Source organism: Arachis duranensis, chromosome 5 (assembly GCF_000817695.3).
Source record: "Arachis duranensis cultivar V14167 chromosome 5, aradu.V14167.gnm2.J7QH, whole genome shotgun sequence".
Taxonomy (NCBI): domain Eukaryota; kingdom Viridiplantae; phylum Streptophyta; class Magnoliopsida; order Fabales; family Fabaceae; genus Arachis; species Arachis duranensis.
In genome coordinates, this window is record NC_029776.3 from 107,143,862 (window position 1) to 107,162,081 (window position 18,220).

The 18,220-nt window shown below is 35.1% G+C and overlaps 3 protein-coding genes across 3 annotated transcripts; all 3 read right to left on the minus strand.

Annotated features, from left to right (window-relative positions):
• Positions 1–281: 281 nt before the first annotated feature.
• Positions 282–2,896, minus strand: LOC107491518 (GPI-anchored protein LLG1). Its single transcript, XM_016112368.3, has 3 exons — positions 2,563–2,896; positions 2,419–2,475; positions 282–894 (listed from the first exon to the last, which is right to left on the minus strand). Exons 1-3 carry the CDS (start codon positions 2,648–2,650, stop codon positions 542–544), a joined length of 498 nt encoding a protein of 165 aa, XP_015967854.1. The 5' UTR covers positions 2,651–2,896; the 3' UTR covers positions 282–541.
• Positions 2,897–3,578: 682 nt separating this feature from the next.
• On the minus strand, positions 3,579–8,354 carry LOC107491514 (phosphatidylinositol/phosphatidylcholine transfer protein SFH13). Its single transcript, XM_021143679.2, has 15 exons — positions 8,160–8,354; positions 7,581–7,689; positions 7,169–7,472; positions 6,891–6,990; positions 6,339–6,605; positions 5,996–6,073; positions 5,809–5,913; positions 5,671–5,720; positions 5,484–5,583; positions 5,249–5,365; positions 5,047–5,160; positions 4,762–4,915; positions 4,224–4,594; positions 4,074–4,148; positions 3,579–3,942 (listed from the first exon to the last, which is right to left on the minus strand). The coding sequence occupies exons 2-15, from the start codon at positions 7,585–7,587 to the stop codon at positions 3,922–3,924; spliced, it is 1,863 nt and encodes a 620-aa protein (XP_020999338.1). The 5' UTR covers positions 7,588–7,689; positions 8,160–8,354; the 3' UTR covers positions 3,579–3,921.
• A 2,033-nt stretch (positions 8,355–10,387) lies between these two features.
• LOC107491516 (KH domain-containing protein At5g56140) lies at positions 10,388–16,410 on the minus strand. Its single transcript, XM_016112367.3, has 7 exons — positions 16,110–16,410; positions 15,501–15,586; positions 12,915–13,060; positions 12,072–12,191; positions 11,882–11,998; positions 11,101–11,244; positions 10,388–11,010 (listed from the first exon to the last, which is right to left on the minus strand). Exons 1-7 carry the CDS (start codon positions 16,238–16,240, stop codon positions 10,861–10,863), a joined length of 894 nt encoding a protein of 297 aa, XP_015967853.1. The 5' UTR covers positions 16,241–16,410; the 3' UTR covers positions 10,388–10,860.
• Between the last annotated feature and the right edge of the window lie 1,810 nt (positions 16,411–18,220).

Below are 18,220 nucleotides of genomic sequence, written 5' to 3' on the forward strand. Positions count from 1 at the left end.
CATCTTTTAGGAAAATCCAAAGAGTAGTACTTCACAAATCACATACAACTTGTCAAACAATTTGGTTTTGGTCTTCACACATGCATATTCTACTGTAAATGTTTTACAGCGTAAAAAAAAAAATACCTAGTTACAAATAAATAACCAGAATAAAAAGAGAAATAAATCCTCTCAATTTTTTTAACATTGTGAGAATAAAGTGTGATCTCTCACCATTAATTTTATAAGTAAGACCAAGAATAAATATGAGAGAGAAAGCAATGAAGGGTTAGAGATCACCCTTTACACTCTCAATTTCTTTTAACAATTGAGAAGATCCATTCCCAATAAAAATATATGAGTAGGCACATTCCTTTTCAGACAATATACAAGTTCCAAGCAAGCTTGCAATTAGTTACCAACACTCGCATACAGCAGAGCTTACTACATGGAACTGTAAAATCGAAAAGGGGGAGACTAATCCGATTGCACGCTAATGTTTTGAGCTCTAGCACAATCATGTTGGTATAAAAAAAATGAATGAAAATTAGCCACTGAAACATCAGAGTAACAAAATTAAGAAGCAGGTTGTGATCATCAGCAGTAGAGATGGCTTATGTATAACTTGATTTGCTGTATCATCAGAAGATGCCGATGGCGGCAATGCAGGACAGGCAAGACCTTCCTTCCCTTCACGGCACTCGCTAGCAAAGAGGCCAGGAGGGTATTGTCCATAGAGATTAATATAACTGAACATGGTTGAAGCGCAATCATTCTGTAAATCATTCAACACATCGGCGTAAGGGCATGCAAATTCTTTGAATGCCCCACAACATTCTTTCGGTGGATAATTGGGTCCTTTGCATTTGCTTGTGATTATTGTGTAATTCGCGAACTCGAAATTCACAGAACAACCTGCAGATTCCGGGGAAAACCAGTATCATGAGAACAGCTTGGCCCAGATTCCATATATATTTTAAACAGACAGGTGAGGAAAATTAAAGAGAAAAGAATTTTCTTTTGTAACAGCAAGCAGTAATGTCTGCAATTAGGGGTGTTCATGGATTGGATCCGATCCGCATATCCGCGGTATTTATCCGAATCCGATCCGAAATTTGCGGATATGGATCCGATCCGCAAGGTTATCGCATCGGATCTGCACACTTATAGGATCGGATTGCGGATTTTATGTAGGTATCCGCATATCCGATCCGCAAAATAAATAAATAAATAAATATTCTTCTTATGTTTTATTTCAACTAATAATTATCATATATGTTGTATTATTTTAATTTTATTATTTAAGAAAAGTGTGTTTAACATTATTTTAAGAGTAAACATATTTAAAAGAGTAGAAAAAAAGAATTTTATTAATATTTTTTAATAAAAATAAGCTATTAAAAATATTTTTATATTTTGCGAATATATCCGATATCCAATCCGCAAATGTGCGAATCGGATCGGATCTAAACTTAAAAACTGCGGATATTGAATTCAATCCGATCCGATGATTTTAATGCGGACCGGATCGAGATTTTGGCCATATCCGATTCGATCTGCATTCACCCCTATTCTGCAATGAGTTTGCAAACAAACCAAGACAAAATTGGCAACTATAAAATCATGATTCATGAGGCGATACTAGATGAAAGACATAAGAAAGTGATTAAGACACATGCCATGTGGCAGCACTTTCCACTTGCCTTGTGCATTTGATAATGAAAAAGTATAGGTAGACAATGAAAATATTAAATATTGTGAACAATAGATATATCGGATGTTTATTTCAGTGTATGGATGGTTATTTTAATATTAAGATTTAGGTAAGATTTAGGTGGATAATTTAGAGGTGTAGTATGTTTTTATTTGATTGGTGGTTTTTCATGTTGTTCAAAATAGTCATTGTTTACCTAGCACTCCACATTGATAATTGATATCACCAAACTCTAACCTTTCAGGCTTCAGCATACACATAACAGTTCAAATGTCACGGCAAAACCAAATTGCAGCATGCTGAAAATCCTCTACAGATCAGAGACACAGGCAATGCACTAGATTTGCATGAAGTGATGAAAATATACTAAGAAATCCTATAAAGATGGATATCTCAAATAAGCAATCAACAGAATTGAAGTAGTTGTTTAATAGCAATCATTATTCAACTATTCATAAGTATCTGTGCTGTTTGTACATACAAGAGCTTATCAGAAATGGCAGATCGGGTCACATTTGAAGTTAGAGTTATCTCTAAACGAATAATGAAAATCCTCATACAGAGCAGACTGATCTCAACAATAAAAGGAAAGGAAAGAACAGCATAAATCACTAGATAGATTTAATATAGCTATGTCCATATAATTCATTTACTTGTGTTTTCAATTTTTGAATAAAAAATGTTGGTAGATCCAAAAGCATAAAGATGTTTAAGAAATTGCAAACCTCTCTTAGCCTGAAGAAGATGGCGAGCCGTATGCGCCTGAGAATCGAAAATTGTGTCTGTAATTAGAAAACCCAAACGTCAGAAGAAGAAAAAAAAGGAGTCAGCAGGAGCTTGAAAAAAAGAAGGGAAGTGAAGGAAGTTACCAGAAAGAGAAGCGGCAGAAACGGAGAGAGACATGAAGAGAAGAATAGCACAAGAGAGACAGAGTGGATGATTGAAAGGCATAGCCATCGTTGCTCAGTTCGTCTGAGCAACACAGAGTAGATCTTCTTTTGTAACCACAAGTTAAATTGAAAACCTCTTTAATTTTGGCAAATGAAGAGAAGAAGAAGCAGCAGCAGCAGGTAATGGAATGAGAGTGTGATGTGATTGTGAGCTCAACTCAAATTGCAAACAGATAGATGACAGAAAGACACGATCCCTTCAAATGGCTGACAGCTCGGAAACGCGCAAAACTCCTTTTCTCCAAAACCTCCTTCCTTCCCACTATTATTTTTTATTTTATCGCAAACTGGTTTATTAAATAAAATTTGGTAGTAACTTTTTCTTTCTTTACGGCTTTACCTAATGTTTGGCGACCAAAATTTCTATGATCTTCTACTGTACTGTAGTGAAGGGAAATTTTACTTACTTATATACTTATTTTGGTCCTTTGTGTTCAAGTATCCAACTATCCATAATAATTGGAATGTTTAGCTACTAAAATACCGATATGAAACCGTTTATTGATAGATGACAGATCACTTTACATTTATTATTATCATTATTTGAGGCAGATTATCCACCAAACCCCTTCATTTTAAATGAAACAAGCCAGCAACCTGCCTCGCATTAATTCAGCGAATCCGTTTTGCCATTTGCCACCGTTACTTTCCCCATTCCACAACAATATAATCTCGTTATTATTCAAATTATAAAAACCAGTTGCAAAAGCAAACTCATGTAGTAATCCAAGGAATATAGATCACACGCTAGCTGATGCTTCATAAAAGAAAATTCTATGGGTTTCAACTATCGCCAGCTGTTACAATTGTCCCCCCCCCCCCCCCCCCCCCCCTTTTTTCTCTCTCTCTCTCTCTCTCACTCTCTCTTTTCTCTCCTAAAATTAATGGCATAACTCAGTACAAATTGTTTGAAATTGGGGAATGATAATAAAGGATGAGAGGAGGGAATTTTTCTTTTTTATTTTTCATTTCATTTTTTCCTTCCGAATTTCCTGTAATGTGAACTTTAATGTCATCCATCATTCTCTGTAGTAGTGTCTAAAACTGAGTTAAACATCTTGTCCCTGCGTAACTACAAATTCTGTCATCTATTTAAGTATTTACTGTGAAAATTGACCCCCACCAAAAGGGAAAAAAGATTTATGAGTAAATCTACATTATATATTTATAAAACAAAGTGGACTGTGTCCCAGCATGTTTAGACCAAAATGCCAAAGTGTGTATCCATTTGCCTGACCAAGTCTTCAATTGGTGTGGTGCCAAAGACAGGATCCTGGTTCAACAGAATAGCCGCCTCTGCTGCAATAATAACCGTATATCATTAATACAAGTATGTGAAATCATCAAGAGATCACTAGGATCCTCTTGTTTGCAACCATTTACTCGAGGCAGAGAACAAAATAATCGGAAAACCCAAAGAACCAACTTACCCGACACCTTGACTTCTGCATGTTCTCCAGCAACTCGGATATTTCAAGCTGCTTCATCACCGCAGCATGTAGCACCTGCAGTAAAACCAGGATTTTAAACAACGTACAATCTGTGATAAACAAAAGTTCTAGATGACGGCCAAAGTATACCCTCTTGGTCTTCTCAAGGTCAAACTCAACACACTTGATCCTATCAAAGGATTGCATGAGCATTTGCTCCTTCTCGGCAGGCATACTATCAGATTTCTTGTTAAGTTCCTCGAATACTTTTTCTAGTCTCTGAAGACGTCGTTCACAAGGAAGAACATGTTCTCTTTCAGAAGATGCTTCAACAACTGCTGAATTGTTAATATTATGCTCCACAGTAATTGATGGGTGAACAATGTTCTGTGGCCTCCAAAATTCAAATCTTAAACTACAGAAGAATGCAATAAGTCTTTCAAAGAAAGATGTCAGCATTGTTGACACGTACATGAAATTTGTTCTCTCTACTTTTTCCTTAACTATGCTAAACCAAGTATCTGACAACAAAACAAAATTAGTGAGATTTCAGAACATTAAGACATGCTGAAACACTAGTCAGTGATATCAATTAAACCTATCATGAATAATAGCCATCAGGAGTTTTCCAACTTCCCCATCCAAATATAAAGGTGTGCAAGTAGGGTTCCACACAGCATGATCATACCTTCTGATTTTGTCATACTATCAACATTCCCCATATCAGCAGTTCGCAATGACTGCTCTAATGTGGGGGGAGATTGGTCACTTTCTATCATTTTATCAGGTGAAAGAGCGCTATCATCACAGCTATAGTATCCATTGAGATCTGATGTCCTGACCTACACATTGTCATAGGAAAGATGGTGAGCTCAAGACGTATAAGCATAGATAACATCCATGAAATCTGTGAAGATAAGAAACATAATTGGTAATTTCAAAATAAACCAGAAGATGAGGCTTCAAAACTGACCTCTTCATGAACCGGGGGTAAACGAGGATAAGGACAGCTCCTTTGTCTAAGGGGAGAGGAGTAACCATCAATATCAGATCCTGATTCTGCTGTTGACATATCACTGCATCGTCCCTGGAAGTTGAGTAAAAGAATTCAAAAATCATATAATAATACTAAGTTATATGTGAAGTAGTTGACGTTAAAAAGTCATATTCCCAACTTTGCATGTCAAGAAGACTGCACTTGCCTTCAGTGGGTGCAATAGAAAATATTTCTGTTGTCCATTGGACGCTCGGCTGGTTTGCCTCACAAATGTTGCATCCTCGTTATGTACAAGCTAAAATCAGAATACGTACATTAGTTGCCAAATACTATCTCCGTAATTCTAAACCATGATACATTTTCAAGAGCTCACAATTAGGGACTAAAACTATATATATAAAAGGAAACATTACCTTCATTATATCAGGATCACTCCAAGGACCCTTGTTAGACCTAAGACATCCACCTTCATTAGGACATGTACATGAGCCACCCAAAAAGTCTGGCAACTGACTGTACAAATTCATTTATAAATTCCAAATTAATTAAAAATTAATAGAACTTAAATGAAGTGAGTGTGACGAAGGCACAGATATATACCTAGAGTCGATGACTTCAAGTAATTTAGACAAAGCCTTGGGTTCAAGAATCTGAAAATTTTAGAAATTAACATAAAATCAGTGGCAATGCGGGAGACGAGCATATGATATACTATTAGCTGGATGTTACATTCTCTACCTGTATTTTCGCAATAGTTTTGGAGTCAAGAAATTTCTGTGCAGCAGGCCAAAGCATCTTCTTAAACCCCGGACCAGCATTGACGACATACATTCGATGTAGTGTCTGCAAATTCCATGAAAAGTTCTATACAGAAAGGAACAGGACTAACTATACAAGTTAATTTTGGAAGGGATGGGACAAAAACCTCAGGATAGTAATTGTTGTCAATTTTTGTCATGGAAGCCAAAAGATTTGCAGCAGTTCGGGTGAAATTTTTCATTCCCTGTACCATACATAATAAGTGCCAGGTCAATTTTGATCAGACAAACCTTCCAACAGATAAAAGCAATGCAGTTCCTAAAATGAAGAAACCTGTCCTCATGTTTGATAGAATGCTAAGGTATAGGCATTAAGCACATAAACTAACTACTACTATCCGAAAGCGGCATAAATTACCAAGCAGACAAGGAGAAACATCAACAGAAATACCCCATCCAGATATTTGCAAAAATTTATCCCACTTCATTATTTTGTGTAATGAAACATACCAAGCCTTGTACATCCAATATTGTCGTCGTTGAAGAGATCTTTCTTTTTGCTGCAATAGAACATGCTGGAAATTTCTCCTGTAGAGTTCTTTCAAACTCCTGGACATGGTATTTCAAATATCGATCTATTGTGGTGATGCGCATCAGGCGGCTTGGATGAGCTTTCCCAAGCCTTTCAATGTAAACTGGCCTACCCTCCCTATCCACTCCATGGTACCCCTGAGGATAGTACTGTAATACCTCTTCCAGCTCTTCATATTCAAAATCCTTCAAAGATCACAATTGCATTAGAGCCAAATAAAATATGTATCAAGCATCATCTAGCATAGCACACATGCTGAAGATAAAATATTTGGATATTACAAAGAGTGCAATTTGTTCCTATGTAGCCCAGTCTTCCTAAATTAAATTTATAGTTCCAAGTATGAAGTTCGAAATCAGATAAACAGACATAATTTGTGTTATTCACTTATTTGTTACACCATTAAACTATTCAGTCTAAAGCAACAACTATTTTTTAAGGTTGCAAGACATAACATTGCTAATCATTACCTCCAGTATAGTATCAGTTCCATATTCCTTGCGCCAATTAAGCATTTCTTCCCACATCTGGATTGTTTTCTCAATGTTAAAGTCCCTGGCTTTCAAAAACCTACCAGGAAGTAAAGTGTGAGCCTGTGAGTTAAAAGTTAACATTCCAATAAACTATAACAATTGACGTTTTGTACCCTTTAAACAGGAAGTGAAATGATTGGGAAACAATTTGCCACAGGGAGCTAAGCTAGTCGTCCACTGAGCGATGGAAGAACTTTAATGAAGTGAGGAAATACCTCAACAATGTATGATAATCATCATGCCTGGGAGGTAAAGATCCCCTATCAATTAGCTTTTGGCGGAATTCAAGGACAACAGTCTCCTCTTGTGCATCACGCACATCCTCAATGGATACTGCGGGAACCCTATAATCAATCTTCTTTTTCCCTCTTTTCTTTAGGGAATGAGTAAACTTGGATGAAGCAGTCATTGCTTTCTTCTTGAGGGTTCCAATTTTAGACCGCTGCCTTTCATCTTCAAAGTACTCAACATCTGATCTTCTCTCTCTGATTTCATCATGACTACATTGCCCTTCAGAGCCTTTCACAGAAGAATTTAGAAGCAAGAGTGACTAATTAGAAATTAGATATCATGACGTCACTTTACAACCATAAAAAATTAGACAGCAGCAGAGACAGGATAGCATACCTGACATGTTTGGCGCAACCAAAAACCAAAAACAGTTTTAACTGTTAAAACGATGAAATCAAATTCGTAGCAGAGCAGACCCTTTCATGATTTCCAGCTCCAGAGATCACTGCAAACCAAATCAGATGTATGAATTTCATTTAGAATACACAATAATAACACATTTCATTTTCCTAATATATGATCAAGGCAGCTAAACAAGTTATGGGATTGAAAGCCACAGCATATCACACATCTCTACATATTGCCTAAACTGCGGAAACCGAACACAAGCCTTAAAAAATTCTCTAATTACAATAAACTACTTCATCAAGCTGTTTATTTGATTAGGACTGATACATCAAGAATCTTATACAGAGAAATTTAAACAATAAAAAAAAGGAGAGGATAAATTTACAGCTTCATAAAATTGACACGATGTAATACCACTAACATCTAGAAGGAAATCTATCAATAAGGAAAAAAGAATGCGAAAGGCACTGTTTATGAAGGAAAGAGAAATTGAAATAGTTGTTTAGCTGCCTGAGCTCAATAAGAAATGTAGAAATCTAAGAACAGAATCGAAGATGGGAATTCCACCTCAAACAGATTTGGGAAAGAAACGAAAGAGGGGTGGTTTGGGCGTTAAAAAAGGGTGCTTGCTGCTGAAGTGAGCTCCAGAAGGATGTCAAGTTTGTAATGTGAGCGTTATGATTAGACGAAGAAGAAGGATCCAATATCATGGGTTGGATCCGCGGTAGCATTTAATTTATTTATTTTGATTTATATTAATTATTATTATTATTATTTATTTATAGCTCGTTCACCTGACACCTACTTTACCCAAAAATAAACGCATTGAATTGGGTTCAGTTCACTTGGCATTTGCCAATGCTTGTTTTCTTCGGATCTCACTTCTTTTCTTTCAAATAACATAACCGACAATACAAACTACCCCAACTACCTCTAATCTATATGGTTTTTGCGTCGACAGAATTACAGAAAGAAAGAGTGGAAGCGAATGCGTACCTCTTCGGAATTTGATTTCGACAGAGAGAGAGAGAGAGAGAGAGAGAGAGAGAGAGAGAGCGAGAGAGCAAGTGACACGCTACGTTAACGCTGTTATGCGACTATAACTATGGATCCATCTGCTTCCTTCTATGATGTCTATTATTATTATTATTATTATTCTCTCTTTCTTTTTCTATATTCCTTTATTCCCCTTTTTCTTTTCTTCTCTCTCTTTTTTTTTTTAAATAATTAAATAACAATATTAATATAAGCTGATATTTATACCATATGTTTTAATTGATTAAGGTGTTTGATGTTTTCATCCCTCAAAAAGATATTTCCAAACACTCAAAATAGAAGAGATTCATATATAAGTAAATTCTCATTTCTTTCAATAACTTTTAGCCAAGTCTAGTCTGTTATTCAAATTAATAGTAATTAGTACTAAATTTAAAATTTTAAATATTGATAATTTTATCATGTTAAAAGAAATGCCACTCTTTTCAGTATATATATGGGTTACTCTCTGTTGGTATTCAAATTTTGTTCCTTTATTCAACTTTCCTTGATCATTTCTTTTCAAATTAGAAATTTAATCTAGAAAATAACTACTCACATGACATCTTAATTCAACCTTTCTTATTTTTTAATAAAGCAATTAAAAATGAAAATCAATAGACACTATTTGTTAGTATATATAAAGTATATTCCGACTAGAGATATTTAATCTTCGTTGTTCCTATAAATTAAACGACATTAAAAATTATACATATGAAATAATTTATAGAGATACATTAAGTTTATATATATATATAGAGAGAGAGAGAGAGAGAGTTCTCTATAGAACAACTATCATGAAATTTAGAGGATAAGATTATATATGCTTATCGATTTCATTTAATTTGATTTTTTGCTTTAGAGATTTTTATGCTGATGATCCAAATCAATAAGATACTGGTTGTACCACATGAAATTAAGTAGCTTAAAATGGCAAGTGAAGTTGAATCTGCATGAAGGTGGGCAAATGGGTTATGGATTAGCGTTAGTTATGATTACATGAAGCTAAGCTGAAAAATAATAAAATATAAAATAGTAATAAGTAAAGTACCGGTATTTAATTATTCATTGACAGTGATGTGAATTATGAAGGTTGGAGCAGAAGAAGCATCTAGCAAGCCTAGGAAATTAGGAATTAGGAACAGTAACAGAGGGTGGGGTGTCGTGGCATCTGTTTTACGTACGTTTTCTTGTGGGGTGGCCGTGTGTCCCTTTTCTTCTTCTTCATACCTCTCACCTTTCCTCTTTGCCTTTTTCTTTCTTTATATCATTTTATTCTTTGAAATTATTCAATTCAACTTAAAAAACAAAAAAGTTTCTTAATAGTTAAAATACAAAATCAAAATTTTCATAACTAAAAATCTTAAATTTAATACTTATTCCTATTATTTCTAAACAAAAAAGATTTAGGCATATCAGATAATATTAATTCATACATTATTTATATTTGATTATAGCATAAAAAATATAATAAATAATAAATAACTTAATTTATATCTTCACCAAATCATTTCCTTTCCACTTTTGTTTCTGTTCCATTTGGTGATGGAGTTTCTGCTTCTAACATTAACAAAAAAAGATCAGGGTACTCTCAAGGAGTCCCTTTAATTTGTAGATATGGTATAATACGTTGGCGAGAACAATGAACAACGAAGCTCTTGAGGTTGTAACTTGTAATTGGTTCCCAGCAAAACCAAAAGAACACACGCTAAACGTCCTCGGAGGCCCCAAATAGGTGGTAGTAATAATGATGGTAATCGTAAGGACAATAGAAAATGAGATGCATTTTGACAATGATAATCTACAGCTGAGATTACAAATACATGACCCATACATAGCATACCCGAATTAAAGTAGATATTATGTTATGTGCCTCACAAGCAGGGGACAGTTGACACAGTATCTTCCTCACAATTCCAACAGCATACCAAAACTGTCATCGCAAGCTTAAAATATAAGCCATATATAAAACACATTTGATGAATATCTAAGCAAACCGCCTAATCAACTCAAAATAGCGAATTCACCAAACTCAAGTGGACCATTACTACGTGCTACCATACTTAAACCTCTCTCAAACGGAATATAAACACACTGCACATAGAACAAGTTAGAACTGGCACTGTGGTGCCAGTGCCCCGACGGTGATGCAGCTCGGGGCACCCGCTGAACAGCAATACCTGTAGCATGCTATGTGCTCTTGTATAAAATTAACACAAGCTCTTAGAACACATTACCCCCTGGTTTTGGCCCTTTTCATACCAAGGTTGTTGTGGAAGGGTGAAACAGAACCAGACATTGGAGAACCCTCCTCTCGAAGAGTGCCGTTGAGCATTGCTAGTTCCCGAAGCTGCTGCTTCTTGTAGAAATCCTGAGATTCATCCTGAAATGTAGAAAACTTCAAACAATAAAAACTCTATCTCAACAAAGGTATGCATTACTGCCAATGCTGACTTAAGCAACAAGTACATACCACAGGCTTAAGCAAATCTTCAAGTATTTCACGTGCCTGCATCAGGCGAGCATCTATGATTTCGACTGGTAATTCTGCCTCTACCAGAATATGGAGAGGTTCATTCAGATGTTCATATCCAGGTTTCCCTCTCATCATTTCCTCCTACAGAATGTAAAGTAATGCTGGCATCAACATTAGATTACTGGGTTCATCGGATACCAGAAGGAAGTAGAAGGAAGTATATATGTCACACACATCCAGATAACACAGGAATAGAATTATACAAAATATTATAATAATTTGAGTATATACCCAAATTAGTCCCTAATGAATTTCAAATCATATATTTTGATCCTCAATGAATTTTTATTACTTTGGAAGTCCCTGAGAATTACACATGTCATACAGATTGGTCCCTCTATCACTTTCAATAAAATTTTTCATAGGTGTATTAGACAAATAAATCCTTAACAAAATTTACTATAAGACAATTAGATCCCCAACAAATACCTTCATAAGACAAATTAGTCCTCCTTATAGGAGGATCAATCCATCTCGAGGACCTCTAAAGTAATAAAATTTGTTGAGGATCAAAGTGTCAGATTTAAAATTTTTTTAGGAAATGTCAATCAGGTGTCAGTGGACACTTGGATTTGATAAAATACAACAAAAATATCTTCTCCACAGCTCAAATATCGTGCAATAATACTATCGTAGATGAACTATAATGTATTTCCTTTATAAGAAATAATGGAATAAAGAATCATGTATTACAAAACAACGAAATGATTCTTCTTACCCTGGTTGGATCCTTAATGCTACCTCGGCCTCTGATCAAGACACGACACTCTGTACTTGCTTCTACGCGTTTTAAGGAGTTTCCTCTAGGCCCTAGGAGGCGACCAACAAAGTTAAACTGCAAAATGCTTAAGTCAATATCAAATGTTAAACAAAAAAAATTTCAAATATACATTGGAGCGGGGAGATACATTTGGATATGCGTCCACAGGAATATCAACTCTGACTGTCTTTTTAACAATAATACCAGATGAGCCACCTTGTGGACTCAGCCAGTTCTGTGTTGATGAAGACTGTAACAAGCTTGGCATCTGCATGATTCAATCCAAATGTCAAACATAGACACAAATTTTGCAGGACTTTCATTGCCATGCAGATTAACATTAAATTTACTACTGCGCCAGAGAAAAATATACACGTGAAGAGTAACTATCAGTCTAACAATAGCCATAACAAGAAAAAAATGCAAATATATAGCAACTACATCAATAAAAAGGATCAGTGTGTTGGAAAATATAAGATGTTAAATTAAATCCGGAAATAAAACTGAACACATCATGAGACATCAGGATAATGAACCATTTCAGCAAAATATCTGATAAGTGATCTCCTCAAACCTCATAACTTACTGTTTCCACACAAGAGGCAAACACCTTAAGTAGCTAGTGTTAGCATTCTACACAACACAATCAAGATAACCATGTTAAAATGTTCATATTTATCCAGATGAAACTGTTCATCATATCTGTCATTTGCAGGAAACTCTAAATGGTGACGAGTATTGACATCTGATTTATGTTAATGCAAAAAGTAGACATATAGATCCATTAGCAGGATTTAGGAAACAGAAGCTAAGCTATAGATTATTGTCAGAGCTTGATGTTAGCTTTGCACTACCTGTCACAGACAAATAGAGCTACAATAACTCGAACAAATGTCAAGAGTTAGCATCAGATGTAAGAATTGTGTCAGAAATACTTCTAAAATACAGAATTAGATGGAAATGAAGTTATGTTAATGGTTAGTATCCATACTTCTGATTGAAATCGTGATGCCCATCCATTCACATCGGCACCTCCATTTGAAAATATTCCTCCGGTAGCCAGGGGGCTAGCATGTTCAAGCCCACTTTGACCTAAAACTGATGCATTCCCGAATAGTGTGGTTACACGCAAAATTTCTGCTCCAAAAATGTCAATTTTCAAGAATAAGATGTACCAGTCAGCATTTGTTAACAAGTTAGCAGCCACTACATAATCGATAGACAACACGGATGTTTTCTGAGTCAGTGCACAAGAAATATTAGGTTAGTAAACCATGCAGTCAAGTGTCATCTTGCTGATATTAAACAAAACAGATATTGAACAATAGAAGAAAAGACGCTTCAATAAAAGTTTATGTTAGTAAACAGAATAACAGATATTAAACAAGTGGCTCAAAACTGTTCCTTATGCTGATATCTTAGAGGAAATAACATAATTAATAATGAATAAATACAACCCTACAAACTAAACTTCATGATAACCAAATAAGAACACACTAACCCAACAGATAAGTGAAATCTATGTGGTCAAAAAAGTATATAATAAACATGAGATCTAACAAATGGTGTGATTGGAATTGAGGAGGGCAAGGAGATGAATGAAGAGATGAAATGAACAGGATGGAAAGCACGTAGAATAGGACTTGAAAAATTTTCCTTGTAGCTGTGGATGTGCAAAATCATCCAAATTACAGGAACCCTAGAAGTTTTGTTAGAACTTACAATAAAGCTTTAAAAGGTAATCTATCAGTTTCTTCACATTTTAAAAAATTCCCCAAACAAAAATGTTAACTTGACCTTATTTCCTCCATTTTCCTCAAATCTTCTCCATCATAACAAACCCATAATAACAGAAGGGATTAGTGGTTAAATGTTAAGTATGAACACTTGCCAAGATGTTTAACAGCCTTAATTCTTGCACATATTGAATCACTTCAGTAGGAATTATACAAAATTTCTTCTTCTTTGAATGTAAGGCAATTCATACATAAACAGAAACGGCTAAACTATATGCATGGAAAATATTAATAACCTATACTTCCAATTGAGCTCAAGAAAGCAACACACATGATAGATCCAGGACAATAAATATAATGGCTCCAGACTTCCAGCCTCATATTTTGGTCCAAGTCTTTTGAATCTTTTTACTATGAATTAACTAAACTAAACCTAATGCAACAAATGGTTAAGATTCTAGGTCTATTAAGTGCTAAAAGTCCCAAAGCAGCAAATACAGGTTTCCCATCAAATCATATTAATAAATCAGAATAGAAGCTACATCGGACCCAGCTTCCCAACGTATTCAACTAAACTTCCTAACCTTTCCTACCAAATTGCATTCTGGGAAAAAACCCAAAAAATTTTAGAAAAAAATTACAAACATTCCCACACAAAAGAAAAAGTCAACTCCCCATTGGAAATTTAAAAAAAAAAAAAGTGGTCAGTATTAAACAAGTCAATCATTGCCAATAAATCCTTCATATAGCTCTTTCACACTTCATATGTATGCTACACTCTCATGTCTTTCCATACTTCTCCTATCTCAGCAAACTTTATGAGGTAATACAAAAATTAATAAAATAAACACCCAAACTGATCCTTAAGGAATTTTAAATCGGACGCTTTGGTCTCCAATAAATTTTATTTTCTACAAGTCTTCAAGAATTACCCCCGTCAGACAAATTGGTCTCTTCGTCATTTTTAAAGGAGACTAATTCATCTTATAGTGATATTTTTTGGGACCTATTTGTATTATAATAAAAGTTAGCGACTTATTTACCTAACATGCATATTAAAAATTTGATTGAAAACAACGAAAAGACCAGTCTGTCCAACAGGAGTAATTCTCAAGAAATTTTAGTTGTTGGGAGACCAAAGTGTCCGATCTGAAATTCCTTAGGGACTAATTTGGGTATTTACTCAAATTAATAAATATCTGAATATGCAATTGTGAACACACATATACTTCAGTGTAGTTCTAGAACCTCTATTATCTCTGTAACTCCCATTAATAAATTTACAGAATCTACTACTGCAAGTCTTTTACAACCATCCTCCAGCCAGGTAAGACCAAATTATTTACTTTGGAATGAAATTCGTTGGTGTATAATTGAAGATCTTAGAATAACTTATTCCATTGAATACAAATTTAAAATACCTTCCGACATATTATGCCAAAGAAAATGCTAATCTGTTGTAGAAAAGATTATGCTTCGTTGCCATAAAGTATATCTTTGTAACAGTTTATAGAAGAAATACATCTATGTCTTTAACTTCATCTGTAAAGTGTATCATGGCTGAAGCTTAAAAACATTATAAAGAAAAAACTGATAAAATAATGATTTAGTTATAAAATATTCAAACTTAGATTTGCTCAAAGCAAAGGTGCTGAGCCTCATACACTTCCCGGGATTCAACACAAGTAGTTAAACGCTGAAAAAAGGGGTTATCAGCAAAAATGCAGATCTGATTTATGCAAAGACTATGAAAAAAAAGGGGAAAGGCGTGATTAAGAGCTTACTTACAGCACTGACAATAACAACAATATAATGTATAATAATCTAGAAAGGGATCTGACCTTGGTTTAACAATCGATAGCTGTGTGGAAGCACAGCCATGAATGGACTGATCTTGTGACGTTCTCCCAATAACTCAGTGAGATATCTGAAAATAAAAGGAAAACATCCGATGATATCAAGACATTATTTAACATAAAAACAAGTTTATTTTCAAGATCCAAAATCCATATGTAAGTTGACAATTTGTTTAGCAGAAGATGAAGTTGGAGAAACTACAAGAAAGTGAAGGATGGTCAAGTCATGTCCCAGTAGTGTAAGAAACAAGATCGGGTTGTTAAAAGTATCCAGTAAGCAAATGGACTCAAATTCACAGGAAAAACAAAACCACTGCAGGTAGGGCTAACAAGTAACAAGTAACAATATTGAATGAATGCTGTAATTATCAAGATGGGGCATGTTCTGTGGATAAAATTGAGTCAACCACTGGATCAGGTGATTTAAAAGGCATGAGCAATAACAGGATATGAAAAGCACGAAATCCAGTTACAGTTACAGCTATAACTAGAGAACTTAAGGGTAGAGGAAGAATAGTAATAAGAACAAAAAAGGAAGCTCGAAAGTAGAAAATTAGTGGATGAGGGACGGAAGAAGTGAGATCGAGAGAATACTTGTCGTGCTCGAGGAGGGCGGAGGAGGCAGGAGAGCGGAGACCGGAGATGTGAGGGGAGTGAGGGGCTGAGGGGGAGGGCGACGGCGACGGAGGGAAGGCCATGTACCTGCCGGCGCCGGAGGACGACATGTGTGTGAGCGAGTGAGGCGGGCACCGCCGACTAAGCCTAAGTATGAAAGAAGGAAGGAAAGGGTTTGCGATGGCGTGGTTGGTGTGTGTGGGCGTTAATAGTGTTAAGAGAGAGAAGAAGAAGAAGAAGAAGAAGAAGGAGAAGATGAAGAAGGGTAGTGTATGGTAGAGAAAGAAGGGAAAGAAGGAAGGGTAAGTAAGTAAGTTGTGATTAATGAATGTGAATACGATTGGGAGGATGGGGCCCGCCCCATGTAGACGTCCTGTCCTGCTACCCCTTCGTCGGTGCAATTATTATTAAGGTTTTTCACTCGAACAATCTAAAAATTAAAAAAACAATTAAATTTTACAACTGACCTTTTCAGGCAAGTTAATCAGTAACTCGTTGAATATCCATAATTCCATATCATCACTAATGCTTGGAATATAATATATTTGTTGTAAAATAAATAAAAGATATACTAAATATAAAATAAAGATGTATAAATAGAAAATTTTAATTTTGATATTTATTAATATTATTATTATAATATAATAATAAAAGAAATTTATATATTTATTATTATTATATATTAGTAACGTATGAAAGAGAGAGGAGAAAAGTTTAATATAAAGAGAGAGAATTTCTCTTTATTTTATTGTGTGTATATTGCATTTGACGATGTCTTCTATTTATACATGAAAGGTGTCTTCATTTTCAACCTTCATTTATTGCATTTTGTCTTGTAAAATAATTCCTTTAGCATTGAGAAAGTTAGCCCACCTAAGTCATACGTGGTCATCTACATCTTCTCATAACACTCTCCCTTGGATGACCATTTAGGATTATGACTCGTTAAAACCTTACTAAAGAAAAACCTAATGAAAAAAACCTTAGTGAAGGAAAAAGAGTATAATATCCTTTAGTGATGGGACTATCTCATTAAAAACCTTGTTAAGAAAAAACCCAATGGAAAAAAAACCTTACCAAGGAAAAAAGAGTACAGTCTCCCCCTCTTGCCGACATCATTTAATGTCTCGAAATCGGCGCATCCCAATCTCATGTACCAATCTTTCGAAGGAGGATTTTGTGAGTAACTTTGTAAATAAATCTGTCAGATTATCACTTTAGCGGATCTGTTAGACATCAATTGTCCCTTGATTTTGAAGATCATGAGTGAAGAAGAATTTGGAAGAAATATGCTTTGTTCTATCACATTTAATGTCTTCAAATAGGACAATTGGAGCTATCTTATGATCAATCAGTCCACATGATGACAGAATATATTGGATCAAATTTCGGAGTCAAAAACACTCGCAACTTGCTTCATGAATCGCTAGTATTTCGGCATGAATAGAGGATGTTACAGCAATCGTTTGTTTTATGGACCTCCATGATATAGCTGTTCCACCATATGTAAACAGGTATCCTGCTTGAGATCTCCCTATATGTGGATCAGACAAGTAGTCAACATCTGCATAGCCAACTAATTGTGACTTGGATCCATAGGGATAAAACAATCGCATATCAACCGTTCCATGAAGATATCGAAAGATTTGCTTGATTTCGCTCCAATGTCTTCTGGTTGGAAAGGAACTATACCTTGCTAGTAAGTTCACAGCAAATGATATATCGGGTCGTGTATTATTAGCAAGATACATTAGTGCTCCAATGGCACTAAGATATGGTACTTCAAGACCAAGGATATCTTCATTCTCTTCTTTAAGGCGGAATTGATCATTTTTCACATCCAAAGATCTTACGATCATTGAGGTACTCAAGGGATGTGACTTATCTATATAAAATCTTTTCAAGATCTTTTCTATGTATGTTGTTTGATGAATAAAGATCCCATTTTTTGTATGCTCAATTTGCAGGTCGAGACAAAATTTAGTCTTTCCAAAATCTTTCATCTCAAACTCTTCTTTTAGAGTTTTTATAATTGTTGGAATCTCTTCAGGAGTCCCAATGATATTTAAATCATCAACTTACACAACAAT